Here is a 20585-nt window from a genome sequence, read left to right as displayed (position 1 = left end):
TGTAACTTTTCACGAGAAATCGATCGGTGTACATGTAAGGGTTCTAGGAATGATGGTTCACGAAATATGCGCTTGTGACAAGCCAATATCAAAAAAATTCGAAAGTTATATCCACTTTTTTTACACCAATAATTTGCGAGATACAGCCTGATTTCTTCGAATTTGCCATCAAAAATTTTGTCAAAAGAGAACGAATATGCCATCAAATTCAAGGAGTTAACCCAGTATTTAGGTAGGAGTTCCCATGCACTCGTACATTAGCAAGTGTAATATGTACACACATATAATTTAAGTATATGACAAAATAGATTTAACTGAAAATAAAAGTTCACCATTTTCATTACAACTGTTGAAAAGTTTTAGCTTTTTTAATAAAGAACTTTGTAGCATAACATTCTAGTAGCACAGTATCTTTGGCGACACATAAACCATTCCCAAAGACACTTGTCACCATCACCAAGACAAATGTTAGTTCATTTTTTTTCTATCTCTCAAAGAGAAACAAGGAAAAAGTAACAGTTGGTGAAAAATAAAAATAATAATGTAATTTATGTTTAGTGTAAACACAAATTTAACAAATTATAAGTTATTCTTCTGGTATGTATGACTGTTAACAAACTGGTACATACCAACCTACGATATTATTATTATTATTTTACCAAAATACTCATGTTTGATGGGAGATTTTTTCTGAAAATGAACTTGAAAATACCATTTTTTTCCAAATCAAATTTCAATTTCAAAATTATTATTTTAACAAAATCAAAGGAGCTATGCGTTGATGAGATCTATATACATAACAAAGTACCTACATAATTATTAATATTATTATTCAATATCTAGTAATCCTATTCATACAAAGAATATATATATATATATATTTTTTTTTAATTATTTCTAATAATTTACAAGGTACCTATATAAAGTATGTACCTATACTAAGTATTAACTATCCTCGTGTCTAGCTTTCTAATGGTGATGACGTGGCGACCGCATCAACTCGTCTTCTGATGTACTGACCGCACGGCTCAACGCATCCTAGTTTTATTTTAATGATACCAAGCTCTCCTTTACCTCACATTACCTACGATGTGCAAAGTGCACAGAGCGTGTTTCCACATTAGCATAAAACAAAAGGTTTATTGTATATTATTTTTAATAATTATCATAATGAGACCTAATAAAACAAAAGAAAATAAAGAAACGCTGCCAACCACTTCATCTAACTAATTGCTTGCCAGGCCTTGTTTCACGGAGGTTCATTTGTTGTCAAGTCCCACACCTGTGTTTATACATATCCGTTGTGGAGGTGTCTGGGTGTGCGGCGGCCTCATATTGTCATAGGTGAGATATATGCGAAGTTTATACACAATGAGAAGTATAAAGACATAAAGAGGACAACTTTTTCTCATGCCCCGCGGAGTTGCAAAAGTCGGTGTGAAAAATGGTTTGGATGCAATTATTATCTTAATGCGCCCAATGAGTCATCGGCGAGGTTTCTTGAATCTACCTCGAAGTCGTATCTGGGTTAATGATACTGATAACTCTTAACAAACGCAAGTATCAGAGAGTAAAGTACGAAAATTTGAAGAGCAATAAGCATTATCCACGAGATTTAACCATTCATTAACAGATAATACTTAACTTACCTTTCCGCACCCAAGTCCAACATTTGTCAACAACGTTATTTCCTTTATCTGAATCTCCAGATTTGACCGTTTATTACTTTTAACATTTAATCAGAGAAAAGTAATCACATTGTACTCAAGTAAACGTTCTGGGATATTATCTGCTAGTGCTTTCAACACACGCACTTTTCTATGAAATATTATTCTTGTTTCTGGTTCAACCACAACGAGCCCTGATGTTTTCAGCTCACAAGTTCATAACTATAATAAAATTTTCATATTTTTTAATTAAAGAAAAGAGCAGTACACATACAGAGAGAGAACAGAGAAGAGATTCTGACTTAAATAATAATAAACACTTCCTCTGTGATGATCATTAGGTAAAATAAAGCAGAAAGCTGTTGAATGTAATTGACAATGAGATATTAGACTCACATGAAACGAGAAATAACTGCTTCATTAAAATTACAAGCTGTACTTGAGTGTTTTGATTTTTATGATCACAAGACAGGTCGTAATGGTAGAGAGCACCGGGAACTTGATGGAAGAGATTGCCAAGGGGAATACGTACAATGAGTGTCCGTTTGAGATGATTGAAATACTGAAGACCACGTCTGATGCTTGATCAGTGATCAGAAACAAAAATGCTGTCTTCTGCACTATAAAGAAAACTCATAATTGCATTCAAGAGTGAATCTATTAAAACTTAACGAGAGAGCGAAGAGAACTAGAAATGCAAGTAAAACCATTGGTATTGGTTTAGATAAGGAGAAAGATTAAGTACCACGTTCCAGTCCTAGTGGGGTGTTATAAATATTGTGCTAAGTAATAAAAGAGTCACTCTACTAATTCTAATTATTATGTTTCTTTATCAACATTCCAATACACAGCATCAAGCAGCATATCTTCGAGATGTACAAGTACTGGACGTAACCAACATTCTTTAGATGAATCCAATGAGATGATAAGGCTCAATACAGCTTGGATGTAAATTGATAGACTCGTAGGGAAGTGAGAACTGTCTTGATAACGGTGATAGAGAACCTAAAGCTAAATTAAAGCTTGAAAGAGGAAAAATATACTGGAAACCAAGTCACCCAAAGGTCAGCTCATGAAAAACCCTTTGTTACCTTTTCATTTCAGTGTGCTATCTGTGAAGTAAATCCTTTGGTTAACTAACACCCGGTTTACAGTCTCATGTTGACATTATACTATCTTCATACTAGTCCATTTTGAATGGTTTTCTGGATTATTTTACATCTTGAAATCCATATGAAACCATTTGATTGGTCAAAAAGTCCTTTTTAGCCAATAGGCGGTTTACAGAGCTAATTTTTGTACCAAGAACATGGTAACATGAGGCTGTAGACCTGGCCGTTATCCATCGGGTATGACTTTAAAAGACGTACCTGTCTTTTGAGAATGATATGTTTACCCTTCCAATACTTCATCATGCCCAGGGCTTGTAGGGTGCTCACAATGTCATAGGCATTGATTGCCATTTCCTGACTCATATCTGAAACATAGAGAAACAATTCAGAGATCAACATTTTGACATGTCAAGGGTTGAATTCACCGTGAGAAACTCCGGATTTTTACTTGGGCGGGGGTTTTAACTAGTTTTTTTTGGTCGTTATGGGGACAGGCCACTCACGCTCAGGTCTATCAGACAGTCGGGGAAAGCGTCAGACCGTCTGATAGATCTAGGTCTCAAGATTTTTCCACCACTCACACTCAGACCGTCTGACAGACAGATCTGGGTCCATCAGAGTGCCCGGCATAATAGAATCGAACACAATGGACAATAACTGTTCTCAAAGTCTCTATGGACAATATAGTAAAATGTATGTAAGCAAAACACCTAAGGATATTGTATAAACTGTACCACCAACAAATAATTTACGGTGTTCTAATATTTTTTTTTTTACTTTCTTATTATTTAGATTAAATTAATTTTTAAATTTGTCATAACTTCCATATTTCTTTTACTTAGATAAAAGGGATGTAGACATAATAAATACATACAGGGTGACTGACATATTTGAATCAAGACATAATTCCCTTAGTATAAAATAGAGACCTCACTTCTTGGTGGTATTTTCAAAATTCAACTTGGCACACTTACATTATTTCCAACTTTTCAGTTTAGATGCCTTTGGTACTTAGGAGAACACTCAATAACCCCATTTGAAAACACCAAGTGATTTGTCCATATTACCATAAGTACCATAACGCACCTAATGCCTTTAACTCTGACTCATAAAACTAAAAGTTATAGGTTATTAATAGGTCTCCAGCGTTCTTATGTCAAAGTTCAAGCAGTCATGACTCATTAGTTGTTGTGAACCCGTAATCAGCACCATCATGGTTATTGGGAATAGGGAAATCCAAAAAATGTAGTCGTCTAGGCGTCAGACCAAAGGCTACACTTGTAGGAGCTTTCGTGAGTGATAGATAATGTAATAATGGTGATATAAACAGCTCATATTGCAATAATAGGAATATCATACAGGTAGATAACACATAATATAATAAATAAGAAGGTAAAAGTTATGAAACTTAAGAAATACCCAAGGACAAAATAGTGACACGATAATGAACAGAACTTTGAAATGTTTCCGAGGTCCAATCACTTAACCCTGTAGTAGCAGATATCTTAAAAGGAGAAGAGAAAAGAAAACATCTGTTTCTTCTCAGAAGCTGTGACTTGTACTCCAAAAACATCAAGTGTGGGGGAAGGTAGACGTTCACCCTCCATTCTAACCTCTATTGTCAGTCTGTACTTGGAGTCAGGGAATAAATCATTGGAATAAGGGTAATGATGGCTTGTCTGTGGACTGAGATGTGGGGGAGACATTCACAACGAATTTGTAACGGTTCCTTATGTGTAAAGCGATGAAACTTACGAGGACATCTCAAGAGGATGCATTCTGTTTTTATATGAAATGAAATAAAGAGGATGCAGAGCAGTATTCTAGTTCAAAGATGATATCCAATTTACGTCCATTTCGGGATGTCCGGGGGGAAAAAATCTAAAGAAGGTTCTTATAACAAAGGTCAAAATTTGTACAACAGTCAAAACTTTGTCAATAGAACATTCTCGGTTCCTTCAACTATTCAATAGGCTTTTCCTACTATCGAAGAAGAGTCTATTCGAAAACTCAATAGTCTCACAACGTGATGCAACTTTTCATCTTGCATCGAGGAAATAGGAGAGGCAATTTTCTCGGCTGCACGGGAAAATACGTAGGAACGTTTAGAAAAAAGGCTTTTATCAGCATCTCCGCCCTCCCACCCACATGAAAAAAGATTAAAAAATATTCGCCAACTCCCTATTGGCCAAAAGAATGTCCTTGCGTACTTAAAGAAATGCATACGGGAATGCAGCGGATTTAGTTTCCAAGATGAACTCTTCCTGTAATCGTAAAAGCCATACATAGGCAGAATATGTGATGTGGCTGGAGAAGCTGTAGTAATTCCAAACCAGAGGGACATTACATTTGTCTACTTTCAGATCACAATGATGTAGTACAGGGTGTTAACACTATGTTGAAACATAGAGCTGTGCAGTTTGAAGACTCTTATCCTGATGGAAGAGAATATTTTGAACTATGGTTGACAAGAGATTTTGTTTTACTTTAGTCGGAAACTTACCACGCAATGGTCTCAATCCCTTCATTAACAGTTTTTCCACAGTTTTTAGTACAGAGGTACATACTAGGTAGTTAGTAGGCAACTCATTAGCAGTTAAAATAATAATAATCGCCATAAAACTAATTATGGTGTTACGGTTCCATGGCAAAGATAGCTTCAGGTAATAATTTTGCACAGTTGTTTTGATATTTCTCCCTGAATCGTATTGATTTCACTCACATTGTCATCGGAAATCAAACTTTAAGAGTGTTCAGTCAACTGTTCACCAACGTAAAGCGAAATCAAGTTCCAACTAGGGCGAATGCGGGGTTAATGAAAGTGAAAATTTCCATGGAAACGGGATTTTAATTGAATTTCTGTCAGAACAAGTAATATTACAGTCAGTGGAAAAAAGAGTGGGTGATAGTGACATTAGTGACAGTTAGGAAGCTTTTGCAAATGTCAAACCCTCCTCACCGAAGGTCAAGTATACTTACACTTAGGTACTCGTATTGTCAAAACAACCTCACTAAACCAACTATGTCTATTGTTACGGTTCTGACTGATGACCATACCACGATAGTACATGGGCTATAAATCAAATTTATGGCACAGAAGATAATCGAAACGGTTGCAAATATCTCGAAACTGCATCTAAACTGTAGGATTCCATTTGGGTCGGCTGTATGTGGAATCCTGGGAAAAGAAAATGGTTTCTTCTAATAAGTTGAACCATTCTCCATATCACATAATTCAATACTTCCTACAAGATAGCTATTAATACTTGCAAAATGTTATTATAATTACTGGCGCATTCCAGTGGCGAACTTTCAACTGAAAAGATACCAATGGATGCATATCACATGAATAGAGACTGGCATTTTTAGGACCTTATGTTATGGAAATACATTTCTTTTGTTATCTTCATCTTTGCAGTTTTGTAAAAATTACTCGTGGAGTAAATGGGGGCTCATTTGGTGATTCCGTTAGTTTATTGTCAAGTGTTACTAGATGCCCCATCAAATCGCCACTGTCTGCGCTCGCAGAACGAATTGTATTCATTACCTTGCATAGTGTGCATACACATGCACTCAACTCTAGACCCAAGTGCACAATGCAAAATATAGATGCACGGTGAATACAATTAGAACAACGACGTCGCGAAGTGAAGTACTTGATGCAGAAACTAACACGAGATATGGACACCATGATAAGGACAGGTGTAGGGGGAATTGAAAGCAGAAGCCAGCCTCGAGTTCAATTATCAGCTTATTCAATATAATCACCCGGGGAAGATAAAGAGTTGTAGGGGGAATTGAAAGCAGAAGCCAGCCTCGAGTTCAATTATCAGCTTATTCAATATAATCACCCGGGGAAGATAAAGAGTTAAAAAGTTAATTGAGTAATTGTGGGATTTTTTTTTTCACATTTTCTCACACAAATGAGCTCTGATCTCGAACTTTGTCGCGACGACCTATGAACTCAAAGCGAGAAAGTTTTAGATAACATTTCAGTCGATCATTTAAGACCGGTTTTAGCGTCAGATATGTTAAGCTACGCCGAGCAAGGCCGATAAATGGATGGGTGACTTGAACCTTATATTGGGAATAAGGGAGAACGGGCTCTAGTCTTGATTTTAAATCATTACGTGAAAGTAAAATCAAAAAATCAAATCAAGAATGATAATAAACTGAATATTAAACAAATTAGGTAGGTACATAGGTACTGATTTTCTCTAATCACGATCGAATAAACTACGGGCTAAAAAATTCCCGGAGGGACGGACCCAGCTTGTTAGATATCTGGAGAGGAATATGGATGTGTGTGTGTGTGTGTGTATGTGTGTGTGTGTGTGTGTGTGTGTGTGTGTGTGTGATTATGATTACGATTACTAATTTTCTACACGTCTATGGGCAGAAGTGTTTGCTCAAGGTAACTAAAACATGGGGATTCAATCGTCAAAAAATCGCAAATATACCAAAAATCTATCAATTAGGCTAATTAGAGCACTCACATAGCATTGGATCACGGTTTATGTGGACGCTGCGCTGTTTGATCTCATGATTAAAATTCAACAAGCAATTTTTTTTTCTCGCAAGGGTCAATGTTCGAAATTTCAGAGACAAAAAGAAACTCAAAGATTAAGCAAGAGCAAACAACTACTATTTAAAAAAGCATATTCCAAAAAGAACGTGACATCGTATTGGAGTGAAAAAAAAAAAATAAAAATGGACTGTTGTAGACGACCACCATCTTGTTATTTTAATTCTGGGTCACAGACAGGTTCAGAATTGTGGCGAACTTCTTCATTATGTTAAAAACAGGGAGCTACTTCAATACTGAAAATATCTGATGTTTCATGAGATTTATCTCGAGCTTTTATAATAACGAACAAGAAGAATATTTCAAGAAAAGAAAGAAGGTAACAATGAATGCAGACAAGAACTGAGGTGGACAACCAACCCTTGGGCTTGGAATATTTTTAAAATACTGACTGGTACAGAATATTTTTGACTAGTGGAAAGTCTAATCAATGTTCTCGAATTGAGGTCCTGGCAAAATCAATAAAAAAACATCCACTGTTAAAACCTTTAGCCATTGCGTTGGTTGTTGAAGACCATAAGTCAACCACTTTGCACAAGCCGCCTTTGTTTCTCACATGGAAAATTGATTAATGATTTATGCCTCAGAATTTACAAAAAGCTCCGATCAAAACATCGACCCTGTATTCTATAGTCAACATCAACAAAAAGAGACTTACAAACCCTGCATACAATCGCCATTGCCACACAGACCAAGCACAGGTTTTCGCTAATTACACAGGAAAACGTATAATTACATCAGAAAATAAATTCTAACATAAAAACAGAATTGCAAACGGCTGAAATTTTCATTTTACTTTAGGAAGTCATAAAGTTGGGCTGTATTTTTTTGGATACTGATAGTGAGCACTTACTATCTTGATGCCTCTTTGTAATAAGTACCAATAATAATGATAGTGATATACCTATATTAAATAATGCAAACTGCATTTTTTTGTGTGCAAAATGTGTGCTTATAAAGAAAGGGGTTTAAAAACAGGAACGTGTTTAGCTTTTTATCCGCTTAAAAAAAGAAGGTTTTTTCAGGTAAAAGAAAAATATGATGAGCAAATAAAGGACGGGAAAAATGTAGATAGAGTAGACGAGCATAACTTTTTCATTTATATCACGTAGAAAATTGTTAATCGTTCTTCGGTTTTCATTTAAGTTTCCTCTGAGAAGAGGCGGATTTCGAGAAAGAAGTGGACTATATATTGCAAGTTACAACGGACTGTATATTCAAATGTATATTACAACTCAATGATGATTCTCAACTTCCGAATGCAACATTGAGTCGTCTAGAATAAAATCACCATTATGATACACTTCTTGACTATTTTGATAAGATGTTATTGTTCTGAGCGAGCCATTTCGCTAAATCGTTTACGCAGTTAATAGATGTTAAAATTACTGCATTTTGTACAGGATAATTACTATAATCTAAAGTATTTATATAATCCAGAGCTTTGTTCCTCGAGTTGATTTGTTTGGACGAGGTTAATGACTAGTTTGAGTTGTTTCTTTCTGGGCTGTACTCGATTCATTCACATTTGAGAGAGGCAGGACCATTCGGTTGAGTTGCAAGGAAAATGACTTAATGCTGGATTGCCAGCAATTCTCAACATCCGTGATAACAATGCAAGATAATATCATGAGAATGAAAAAGCTTCCTTAAGTAACGAAGAAGAACTAATGACCGATCATTCGGATATAAACTTTAACAAAAATGTCTTACCAGGAGTAGAAAAGTCAAAATGATTACCTTTGGAGTGAATAAGTTTGTAGACACAATAGGGTCAATAATGGTAGAACACAACATAATAATGATCTGCAGAACCTTATAGAATGAAGAACACAGGGAAAGAGAATAATATAAAATTGTCTACCAGCAATGAGCAATGAATAATTGAACTCATCTAGTGGAAAATTCTCCATTTTGTTTTTACGAGTGTGCTGAATTTCTCCACAGCAATATCTGTCTGTCTTGTCAAACAATTAGACCATCTACAGCTTTGTTTCATGTCTGCCTGCAATGTAACCTACAAAGACGCATGAAATATTCAGGTCAGCAAAACCAAGATGGCGAGCTTCCAATTTCAAACCTTTTTTCGTCTGATAACTTGACATCCGAAAAGCTGTTATTAACAAATTGTTCTTAATGAGATAGGTAAATGCCTTTTGAATCAGCTGATCAGTTTATGGATTTGGAAAACATCTACTAGAATTTTGAAACAATTTCCAAGTGAAAAATACATACAGTCATACACAGAAACTTTTAGTTGTATGTATACAGACGAGTATAAATGGTAGCCACTGTCTTTGTGAATTTGAAGTAAATGATTTTCTCTAATCACTACGGGCTAAAAAATTCCCGGAGGGACGGACCCTGCTTGTTTATTTTGTTCTCTTTGACTTTGGGAAATAACTTGTGTCAAAAAGCTTTATGGTCTAATAGTATAGTGTAAACTAGATGATATCCCCCTCCCAATTTTTGATGTTTTTCATTGAAGCCTAATAGACTTGTTGTTGTTGATTAAATCTGGTAACATTGCGAAGAAAGGAGTAATGGTACGAGATATGACAGAAATGTATGCCTGATAATGATATTAACAAATTGTTCTTAATGAGATAGGTAAATGCCTTTTGAATCAGCTGATCAGTTTATGGATTTGGAAAACATCTACTAGAATTTGAAACAATTTCCAAGTGAAAAATACATACAGTCATACACAGAAACTTTTAGTTGTATGTACAGACGAGTATAAATGGTAGCCACTGTCTTTGTGAATTTGAAGTTTTTTCCGAGTCTTGTCCTGACTTAACGCAGAGAGATGTACGTCATTGTATTGTACACAATAACAGAAAGACATTTGGCGAACAGGACAAAACTGCTACCACAAACTTCTACCCTCTTCTTATTTGTTTCCATTGTTCTGTCAACATTGAAATATTTTCAGCAATTTTCACGTTATTTATATTTAATCCCTTATATTATTGTCTCTCCCCCCAGAAAAGCAGCCTAAAAACCAACACAATTCCCATTGTCTTTCATTTGCAGCATTTAGCTTATCTTTTGGAAAGTATGAAACCGAGCGTCAGTATTTTATACAACAGTCTTATGTTTGTTTCATGTGGCTTTTGAATGTACTTCATCAGCTGTTTCAGTTGAGGATTCAATGTTCAATACCTATTAGCTTAGAGCATCCTCAACAATATCTGTGTGGTTTGGAAATATGTAGAGCGTCAGTATTTTATACAACAGTCTTATGTTTGTTTCATGTGGCTTTTGAATGTACTTCATCAGCTGTTTCAGTTGAGGATTCAATATTCAATACCTATTAGCTTAGGGCTTAGAGCATCCTCAACAATATCTGTGTGGTTTGGAAATATGTATATTTCATTTTATCTTGGGAGTCGAGTGCCTGCTTAGTAGAGTCTGAAGAGAAGCAGGCTCATTACGGTCGTTAAAAGTATAATATCTCTAGTAGCGCGGTCAAACTTTCTTGACTTGGCGGGGCGGAGCGCTACCGCGCTCCTTAATATTTTATTTTATCTTGGGAGTCGAGTGCCTGCTTAGTAGAGTCTGAAAAGAAGCAGGCTCATTACAGTCGTTAAAAGATTATGGAATTTTTGTCGGGAGCTTCATGTACTTGACTTTTAAAAGATGACAGTCGGAGATGTTTTTAATTTTGTAAAGATACGAAACAGCTGCCCCAATTAGCCTAGATCGCCTGTAGCGTATCCTCCAAGAATTCCAATATGAATATTGCATTCTTCAATCTATTCTTCTTATTCAACACTAGGGTCCACAGTGTCATGCTGAATGTTTCACGAGGTTTAAACACGGGGAAATGTTCAACAATAGAGGTCTAGTTATCTAGTAGGATATTCAGGAAAAGCTTTATCACCATTTATGTTTCCCATGTTCCCTGCTTGGAGGTCCAGAAATATTACCAGCTCAAATCGCCTGTAGCGTATCCTCCAAGAATTCCAATATGAATATTGCATTCTTCAATCTATTCTTCTTATTCAACACTAGGGTCCACAGTGCCAAGCTGAATGTTTCACGAGGTTTAAACACGGGGAAATGTTCAACAAATTCAACAATAGAGGTCTAATAGGATATTTACGAAGAGCTTTATCACCATAAAGCTCTTCTTTTATGTTTCCCATATTCCCTGCTTGGAGGTCCAGAAATATTACCAGCTCAAACTAAATGTCACATGGAGCATGGCACTGTGGACCCCAGTATAAAACGTTCAATGTTCATGCTTGCAGATCTTTCTCGTCGCATTCCTTGTTCCTCCTCTTTCTCTTTTTCCTTTCTCCTCTGTTCTGCATCGATCTCTCAAATGTCTAGAGCTTTAGAGTCTAGACTAGTATATCTACGACAAGAGCGTTCATTCTTTTCTCTCCTTAACATGTTTTATATCAATATTTATTACCTTACACTTTATTGTGATATTTATTTGTATTTACTCCTTATCTTTTGCCATAGAAAACAAAGAAAAAGAACCCTAGTGTTTTATCTAGTTCATGCTTTTTTTTTCCATTACTTCGACAGACATGGCATACTTGAAAGTTGTAAGTCTCATAGCGGTTTATTTGATTCATATACAAGTAACACAAGGACCTTTTCGAGAAGTTTTGTAATAACGTTATCGAAGGATGAATATTTTTCGATGTATTTGCTCTTTAACAAAACATTTACCTAGATTTAAATTTTCTTTTCTGAGATATTCAGGATATTGATCCTTTGAGATCCAAGGTTCATGTGTAAGTCCCCATCAGAGAACACCCTCTTTTGGTGGTAAAATTTCTTAAGCAATTTCGCATACCCATATTTGTACAATGTTGTAATGAGCTTTCTTTGTACCTCCTCTGAAAAGTCAGGAAAGCAAATAATAATCATGTTATGCAAATTTGATTTCTTCGCAACGAAATTTTGACCTTGCAATGGTTTCAGACTAATATTCGTGGAGGTGTTGTAATTAATTTGAATATTAGTCATCATGAACATAATGGGCGTTTAGGGTTTCATTCTGAATTGTAAACATATGTTTGGTCCCAAGTCTCTCTTTATTTTGTTAGGTGATGTACTTTTATCGGGTAATTCGGGTAAAAAGTATTTAAAGCAACCTGAGATTATTTTTAATCGAGAAAAGTGAGCTTAGTATAGAGAGCTCGCAGATCTATAGGTAAACGACACAATGGTAATCATATAGGTATATTCCTTGCAACAATAAATCGGGTAATTCGGGTAAAAAGTATTTAAAGCAACCTGAGATTATTTTTAATCGAGAAAAGTGAGCTTAGTATAGAGAGCTCGCAGATGTATAGGTAAACGACACAATGGTAATCATATAGGTACATTCCTTGCAACAATAAATATTGCATTCCTGCATTCCAATCAAGCCAACTCTGCACAAGGAACAGGTTTGAATCAAGAAACGTTAGCTTCTATCGTTGAAAGTAGACGAAAACTTTTTTCCTTTAACTGAAACCAACTCTGCACAAGGAACAGGTTTGAATCAAGAAACGTTAGCTTCTATCGTTGAAAGTAGACGAAAACTTTTTTCCTTTAACTGAAACTTTCAATCCTCATTCTTGGTTTAACGTTACTAATGAAACTTTACACATTTGAAAAGAACCTATCTACATATTATCTACATCGCAAAGATGAACAACCTTTGATAGGATGAGAAATCAAAAGAACTTTCCCAAAAATTCTGCAGCCAAAAATATTTCCACATTCTCCACCTAATTACCCTTGAGCGCTTAAAAAATCGAATTATGTTTCGCCTCCCTCGATTTTGTTATTGTTTGTTTTGTAAAAAGTTTCATCAAAAGTTGGAGAAAAAACAACTTGTATTATGATTATGAAATATTGTTTCCATTGTCGTCAGCAGTTGCGAACAAAACTTGCGGTTAAATTAATTTTTCTCTCAAAAATTCTAAACTACGGGCTAAAAAATTCCCGGAGGGACGGACCCAGCTTGTTAGATATCTGGAGAGGAATATGGATGTGTGTGTGTGTGTGTGTGTATGTGTGTGTAATAAACTACGGGCTAAAAAATTCCCGGAGGGACGGACCCAGCTTGTTAGATATCTGGAGAGGAATATGGATGTGTGTGTGTGTGTGTGTATGTGTGTGTATGTGTGTGTGTGTGTGTGTGTGTGTGATTATGATTACGATTACTAATTTTCTACACGTCTATGGGCAGAAGTGTTTGCTCAAGGTAACTAAAACATGGGGATTCAATCGTCAAAAAATCGCAAATATACCAAAAATCTATCAATTAGGCTAATTAGAGCACTCACATAGCATTGGATCACGGTTTATGTGGACGCTGCGCTGTTTGATCTCATGATTAAAATTCAACAAGCAATTTTTTTTTTTTCTCGCAAGGGTCAATGTTCGAAATTTCAGAGACAAAAAGAAACTCAAAGATTAAGCAAGAGCAAACAACTACTATTTAAAAAAGCATATTCCAAAAAGAACGTGACATCGTATTGGAGTGAAAAAAAAAAAATAAAAATGGACTGTTGTAGACGACCACCATCTTGTTATTTTAATTCTGGGTCACAGACAGGTTCAGAATTGTGGCGAACTTCTTCATTATGTTAAAAACAGGGAGCTACTTCAATACTGAAAATATCTGATGTTTCATGAGATTTATCTCGAGCTTTTATAATAACGAACAAGAAGAATATTTCAAGAAAAGAAAGAAGGTAACAATGAATGCAGACAAGAACTGAGGTGGACAACCAACCCTTGGGCTTGGAATATTTTTAAAATACTGACTGGTACAGAATATTTTTGACTAGTGGAAAGTCTAATCAATGTTCTCGAATTGAGGTCCTGGCAAAATCAATAAAAAAACATCCACTGTTAAAACCTTTAGCCATTGCGTTGGTTGTTGAAGACCATAAGTCAACCACTTTGCACAAGCCGCCTTTGTTTCTCACATGGAAAATTGATTAATGATTTATGCCTCAGAATTTACAAAAAGCTCCGATCAAAACATCGACCCTGTATTCTATAGTCAACATCAACAAAAAGAGACTTACAAACCCTGCATACAATCGCCATTGCCACACAGACCAAGCACAGGTTTTCGCTAATTACACAGGAAAACGTATAATTACATCAGAAAATAAATTCTAACATAAAAACAGAATTGCAAACGGCTGAAATTTTCATTTTACTTTAGGAAGTCATAAAGTTGGGCTGTATTTTTTTGGATACTGATAGTGAGCACTTACTATCTTGATGCCTCTTTGTAATAAGTACCAATAATAATGATAGTGATATACCTATATTAAATAATGCAAACTGCATTTTTTTGTGTGCAAAATGTGTGCTTATAAAGAAAGGGGTTTAAAAACAGGAACGTGTTTAGCTTTTTATCCGCTTAAAAAAAGAAGGTATCATGGTAACAGTCATACTGCTACCAATGAAGATCATTCTAAAGTGAATCAAATCCACCTATTTTGCGACAGGTAATTTAACATTGAATAAGGTCACTTTTTACTTTCTATTATTTTCTTTTACAAACGGTTATTTACCGAGATAAGTTCTGACTGAAAGACATTACCAATGTTGAACACTTTGTACTATACAAACAATTGATAGAGTAATTTAAGTTGTTGCAAGTAATCATCCCAATAGCAACGAAACCCATAAACTTTTTCATTGCTCAATACGGTTAATTGAAGCATCTTTCACTAGCATTACTAGCTTAAGAGAGTCACATTTCAATTCATGAGTTGACAAGACTATTATGATACTGCTACCAATGAAGATCATTCTAAAGTGAATCAAATCCACCTATTTTGCGACAGGTAATTTAACATTGAATAAGGTCACTTTTTTTCTTTTACAAACGGTTATTTACCGAGATAAGTTCTGACTGAAAGACATTACCAATGTTAAACACTTTGTACAATACAAACAATTGATAGAGTAATTTAAGTTGTTGCAAGTAATCATCCCAATAGCAACGAAACCCATAAAGTTTTTATTGCTCAATAGGGTTAATTGAAGCATCTTTCACTAGCATTACTAGCTTAAGAAAGTCACATTTCAATTCATGAGTTGACAAGACTATTGTACTTGACACTTATATTCGAGCCTGCCGTCTTACAGATGATATGCACCGGATAAATAAAGTGCCCAACTGGAACCAAACAAGCCAGATGGTCCGTAAGTAATATCTCGTATTTGTGTACAGAGTCAAAAGTGAGAACAAGCCAAGTAATAAAATTACTCCCAGGTACAACAGCTTTGTTTTTGTTGCTTTCTCCCCCGGAACCTACTGTGTCTTGTTCGAGCCTGCCGTCTTACAGATGATATGCACCGGATAAATAAAGTGCCCAACTGGAACCAAACAAGCCAGATGGTCCGTAAGTAATACCTCGTATTTGTGTACAGAGTCAAAAGTGAGAACAAACCAAGTAATTACTCCCAGGTACAACAGCTTTGTTTTTGTTGCTTTCTCCCCCGGAACCTACTGTGTCTTCAGTACAGCACATAACTATCAATCTGCTCATCTTTCCACGGCTCCAATTTCTTCTAAAGGTCAATCTGGACGCAAGACATTCCTTGTGACAAATATCATTCTCCTTCTACTACGTCAAGCGCTTTCTCATTGCATCTGTATCTGTTTGACATTTCTATCAATATGTGTTTCGAGTGTGGATGCGTTGTCATTCTTTTGAATGACGCACTAAGAATACGGATGATTGAGGGCACTGAAGGACAAATATCATTCTCCTTCTACTACGTCAAGCGCTTTCTCATTGCATCTGTATCTGTTTGACATTTCTATCAATATGTGTTTCGAGTCTGGATGCGTTGTCATTCTTTTGAATGACGCACTAAGAATACGGATGATTGAGGGCACTGAAAGGGAGACATTCACAACGAATTTGTAACGGTTCCTTATGTGTAAAGCGATGAAACTTACGAGGACATCTCAAGAGGATGCATTCTGTTTTTATATGGTTTCAGAGATTGTCATCAAGTATATTTCACAACTTGAGAAAATCTGTCATTGACATTTACCTAGTACATAGTTATTTTTGAGCAAGAGGCAGTAAAATTAGGACACTTACAGAGTATTCCAGTCGAACCTCACTTACCTTTGATTGAAATCTGTTTTCCGCCCAGATTGTTCAGGTACTCAAGAAGAACATCCTTCCAGTAGCTTCGGTATGAGATCAAACCCAGATCTGACAGAGGTTTCTCTGGAGATCCAATCTTGCCTTCCGTTCTCGTCAGCAAGTAACCTGAAACAATACACACGTAGGAGGTCATGTTTAAGAAGTTTCCTGGAAAGTTTAAGAGATAGAAAAAAGTGTCGTTTTCCTGGAATAAATTCTTACACAGTGAATTATTGAGTTAGAGATGAACATGGAGAATTTCATTTAGTCGAAGTCCTAAACATTGAGGACAAGGAAAATGTTATCTCTTTCTAACGAGAATCAAGAAAGCTCAGAACGAACCACATCTTGCAATTGAACATTGCACTTGCGATGGCCTCAGATGACCTGCGTCCCAACAGAAAGGAACCTGCAGCTGTTTAGGATCTGCAAGGAAGGGGAACATACCTAAAGAATAAAGCCGCCAAAGTCCTCGGAATAATATACAATACAAATAATAATGGTAAAAAGTATGTACATTGCACGTATTGATTGTAAAATATTACACCCTCAAGTAGAGAAATTGAAATAGTCCATAGCAGGGCCACACACACCACAGCGATAATTATAATAGAGCGATCGTTTGGCTCACACTATGACAGCTCCCATGATTTACGTGCCAATAGAAAAATGTAAAGAGAGAAAGAGAGAGTCCATAGCAGGGCCACACACACCACAGCGATAATTATAATAGAGCGATCGTTTGGCTCACACTATGACAGCTCCCATGATTTACGTACCAATAGAAAAATGTAAAGAGAGAAAGAGAAAGAGACACATTCTCGCCAAATGAAAAGGTGTTTAATTTTAATTGATAATATTGTACATAATTATACTCTCAAGGCAAATAGTGGGCAAACCGAGGATTATGCACTGCCATATTATGACATCTTTTATTTTTTAATCAGGCTCTCACGTCACTCAGAATGATAACTTTCTTGATGGAACATAGTCGATAGATAACTGAAGAAAGAATTGGCTTCGAAATATTTACCCACCTACCACTCCATTATTAGATATAAAGATAATAAAATAATGATGGTTATCGCGGGAATAAAGTTCTCTAGTTAATTATAATTAATCTTACTCCATGAACATACTCGTACCCTATTTAGAAAAGTTTAGAACAATATCAATAGTAAGTATTCTCTACCAACAATGCCACAATGGTGTGAGCTTTCCACCTAATGGGCACATAGGGAAGAGCAGAACACTGTGAGTGTGTAAGGAAGAACAAATACACCATAACACGACATTCCTATGCAGGATTTTCTCCTGTTTGTCGGTGAAATGATCTTCTGCATGTGCCAAGTACTCATGTTCAAGTCGTCTGTCACCAGGTTCGATTAAAAAATAAATCAGCTTCGTATCTTCTTGCAAATTCTTTTAATGCAACTTTTTCCTCTAAAAACCAGTACCTGTTTGGAGACATTAAAAAAAGAAGTACCTGGATAACTAAGTGGTGTCCTTGTGAAATGATCTTCTGCATGTGCCAAGTACTCATGTTCAAGTCGTCTGTCACCAGGTTCGATTAAAAAATAAATCAGCTTCGTATCTTTCTTGCAAATTCTTTTAATGCATCTTTTTCCTCTAAAAACCAGTACCTGTTTGGAGACATTAAAAAAAGAAGTACCTGGATAACTAAGTGGTGTCCTCATTTCACCAATGTGGTTGCACCACAAATCAACATGAAGGGTGGACTAGGTGGGACAAGGGGCAAGGTGTTTTATGTCCACGCTCAACATGATAACCATCTGAACTCAGCAATAGCGTGGGTCACATCTTGACTAGTTTCTTGGGTCCCCCTACCGACTTGGGGTGCTCTAAGGTCTTTGAGAAGACTGCGATGCAGAAATACTTATCCATCTAAGAGGATGTTGCCAAGAAGACCAAACAAGGTTCAAGAAAAACTGAGAAATTCTTGTGAAGGGGAAATTAGGGAACAAACAGAACCTCCAAAACATCCCAAGTGAAATAAAACAATATACCTACACCAAGGATATACGACTCAATACATCACATTCCGTGGTAAAAAGCTATTGGATCGACTCTAGCTGAAGTACTAGGAAAAGATGAAGCTTATCCATACTTGAATCCTGTGGATTAGAGCGAGAGACACACAGTGGGTATAATTCTGTATGAGGATTTAGCTTACGGAAGTTTTGAGAGAAATATACGCACCTCAACTAGGTACATCATGAAAATAAGTCCCACGTAAGTGGTGGAGACAAATTCCAGGAAAAAGCTTTTGTAGTTCTTTTTATCCGGAGAACACTTCAATCCTTACATTCCATAAGGAGAATTACTGGTTCTTGAACGGAGTGTGCTCTCAAAATTGGATTATGTCTTCAAGTCAATAGCTGAAGAGTTGAAAACGTGGACTACAAAAGTATCCAAGAGATACGGAAAAGTTGAAAAACAAATATGTAGTCTTATGTACTAAGTACCTTTGTCCGCCATGTAAGATGCAATCTGGACAATTATGAGCCTTTGGTAATTTTCCAATTTTCTAACATGCTCCATAATCATTATTATTATGTAATTTTGGAACAAAATAAGCTCATTTTCAAAATGGGCACTCACTTTGTCCGCCATGTAAGATGCAATCTGGACAATTATGAGCCTTTGGTAATTTTCCAATTTTCTAACATGCTCCATAATCATTATTATGTAATTTTGGAACAAAATAAGCTCATTTTCAAAATGGGCACTCGTAGTGATTACCTCTCTCGCATATCCTACTGCATTGCATGCTAGACCATTACCGTCGCGTTCTTCCAGAATTTTACGACTCCAATATACACAAAACTGTGTCCAGGTCGGGAAGATTACAATACACTCGGGAATACCAGCAGCCACCATGTCTACTGCCCCATGTCCTCTGTACTGCATAATATCACCGGACACGAGGAAACAATTCACACAAAACATATATAAAAATGCCGTCACCATCCTCTCTGCTGATCCTGCTGCTGAGCGCATTGCAGTGACAGCATAGGGAAGGGTAATGACCTAGGTTGGGGACCCAGGGGGAGGGAGGGGGTCGATAATGTCTAGACGTTCCCTGTGCTGCAGAGATGCACTAGCTGCCGCCGCCGGCACAATCAATAAGATGAAACAGAACGTCTCAATGAAGTACCTATTTGTGATTTGTATGTTTTGCACGCTTTCCTTATTCCTTTTTAGGATATCTCGAAGAATTGATTATACTATAGGTGAGAACCTTTCTATTAATTTTTTTGTCTTAATCTATGAGAAGCAAGTATTTTAAAAAATACCTATACTGTCACCTCACATGCTTCTGTGAAATAAATATTGTCACATAACACCAATGTTACATACCAGAAGACAAGTCTCCTACTACTTTTTAGATATCTGGAGAGGAATATGGATGTGTGTGTGTGTGTGTGTGTGATTATGATTAGTGATTACGATTAATAATTTTCTACACGTCTATGGGCAGAAGTGTTTGCTCAAGGGGAGTATGGAATAGCAAATAATTGTGGACGTAATATTATAGAACACTAACTAAAACATGGGGATTCAATCGTCAAAAAATCGCAAATCTACCAAAAATCTATCAATTAGGCTAATTAGAGCACTCACATAGCATTGGATTACGGTTTATGTGGACGCTGCGCTGTTTGATCTCATGATTAAAATTCAACAAGCAAGATGAAACATCGCACTGCATTTGTCAGCGAGCCAATAAATATCTGCAATTTTTTCTTCTATCTCTCCGTTTTGTTCTCATCTTATCATCTTAATTTTAATTCGATAATTTCTTTTCTCTTTGGTTTTCCTTTTTTTTCAGGTAAGATGAAACATCGCACTGCATTTGTCAGCGAGCCAATAAATATCTGCAATTTTTTCTTCTATCTCTCCGTTTTGTTCTCATCTTATCGTCTTAATTTTAATTCGATAATTTCTTTTCTCTTTGGTTTTCCTTTTTTTTTCAGGCAAAAGAAAAATATGATGAGCAAATAAAGGACGGGAAAAATGTAGATAGAGTAGACGAGCATAACTTTTTCATTTATAT

At 36.1% G+C, this 20585-nt stretch overlaps 1 protein-coding gene across 1 annotated transcript in view; it reads right to left on the bottom strand.

Annotated features, from left to right (window-relative positions):
• The window catches only part of LOC103506294 (histone acetyltransferase KAT7-like), a 33365-nt gene extending 13837 nt beyond the window's left edge, over positions 1 to 19528 (bottom strand). Inside the window, exons 1-3 of the mRNA XM_017442797.2 lie at positions 19271 to 19528; positions 16487 to 16712; positions 3038 to 3144 (exon numbers count right to left, since the gene is read on the bottom strand). Of these exons, the coding sequence (XP_017298286.1) occupies positions 3038 to 3144; positions 16487 to 16712; positions 19271 to 19528 (591 nt within the window). The remainder of the gene's footprint in view (positions 1 to 3037; positions 3145 to 16486; positions 16713 to 19270) is intronic.
• Positions 19529 to 20585: the final 1057 nt, after the last annotated feature.

This window comes from Diaphorina citri, unplaced genomic scaffold (genome assembly GCF_000475195.1).
Source record: "Diaphorina citri unplaced genomic scaffold, Diaci psyllid genome assembly version 1.1 scaffold225, whole genome shotgun sequence".
NCBI lineage: Eukaryota > Metazoa > Arthropoda > Insecta > Hemiptera > Psyllidae > Diaphorina > Diaphorina citri.
This window is presented reverse-complemented; position numbering and strand designations above follow the sequence as displayed.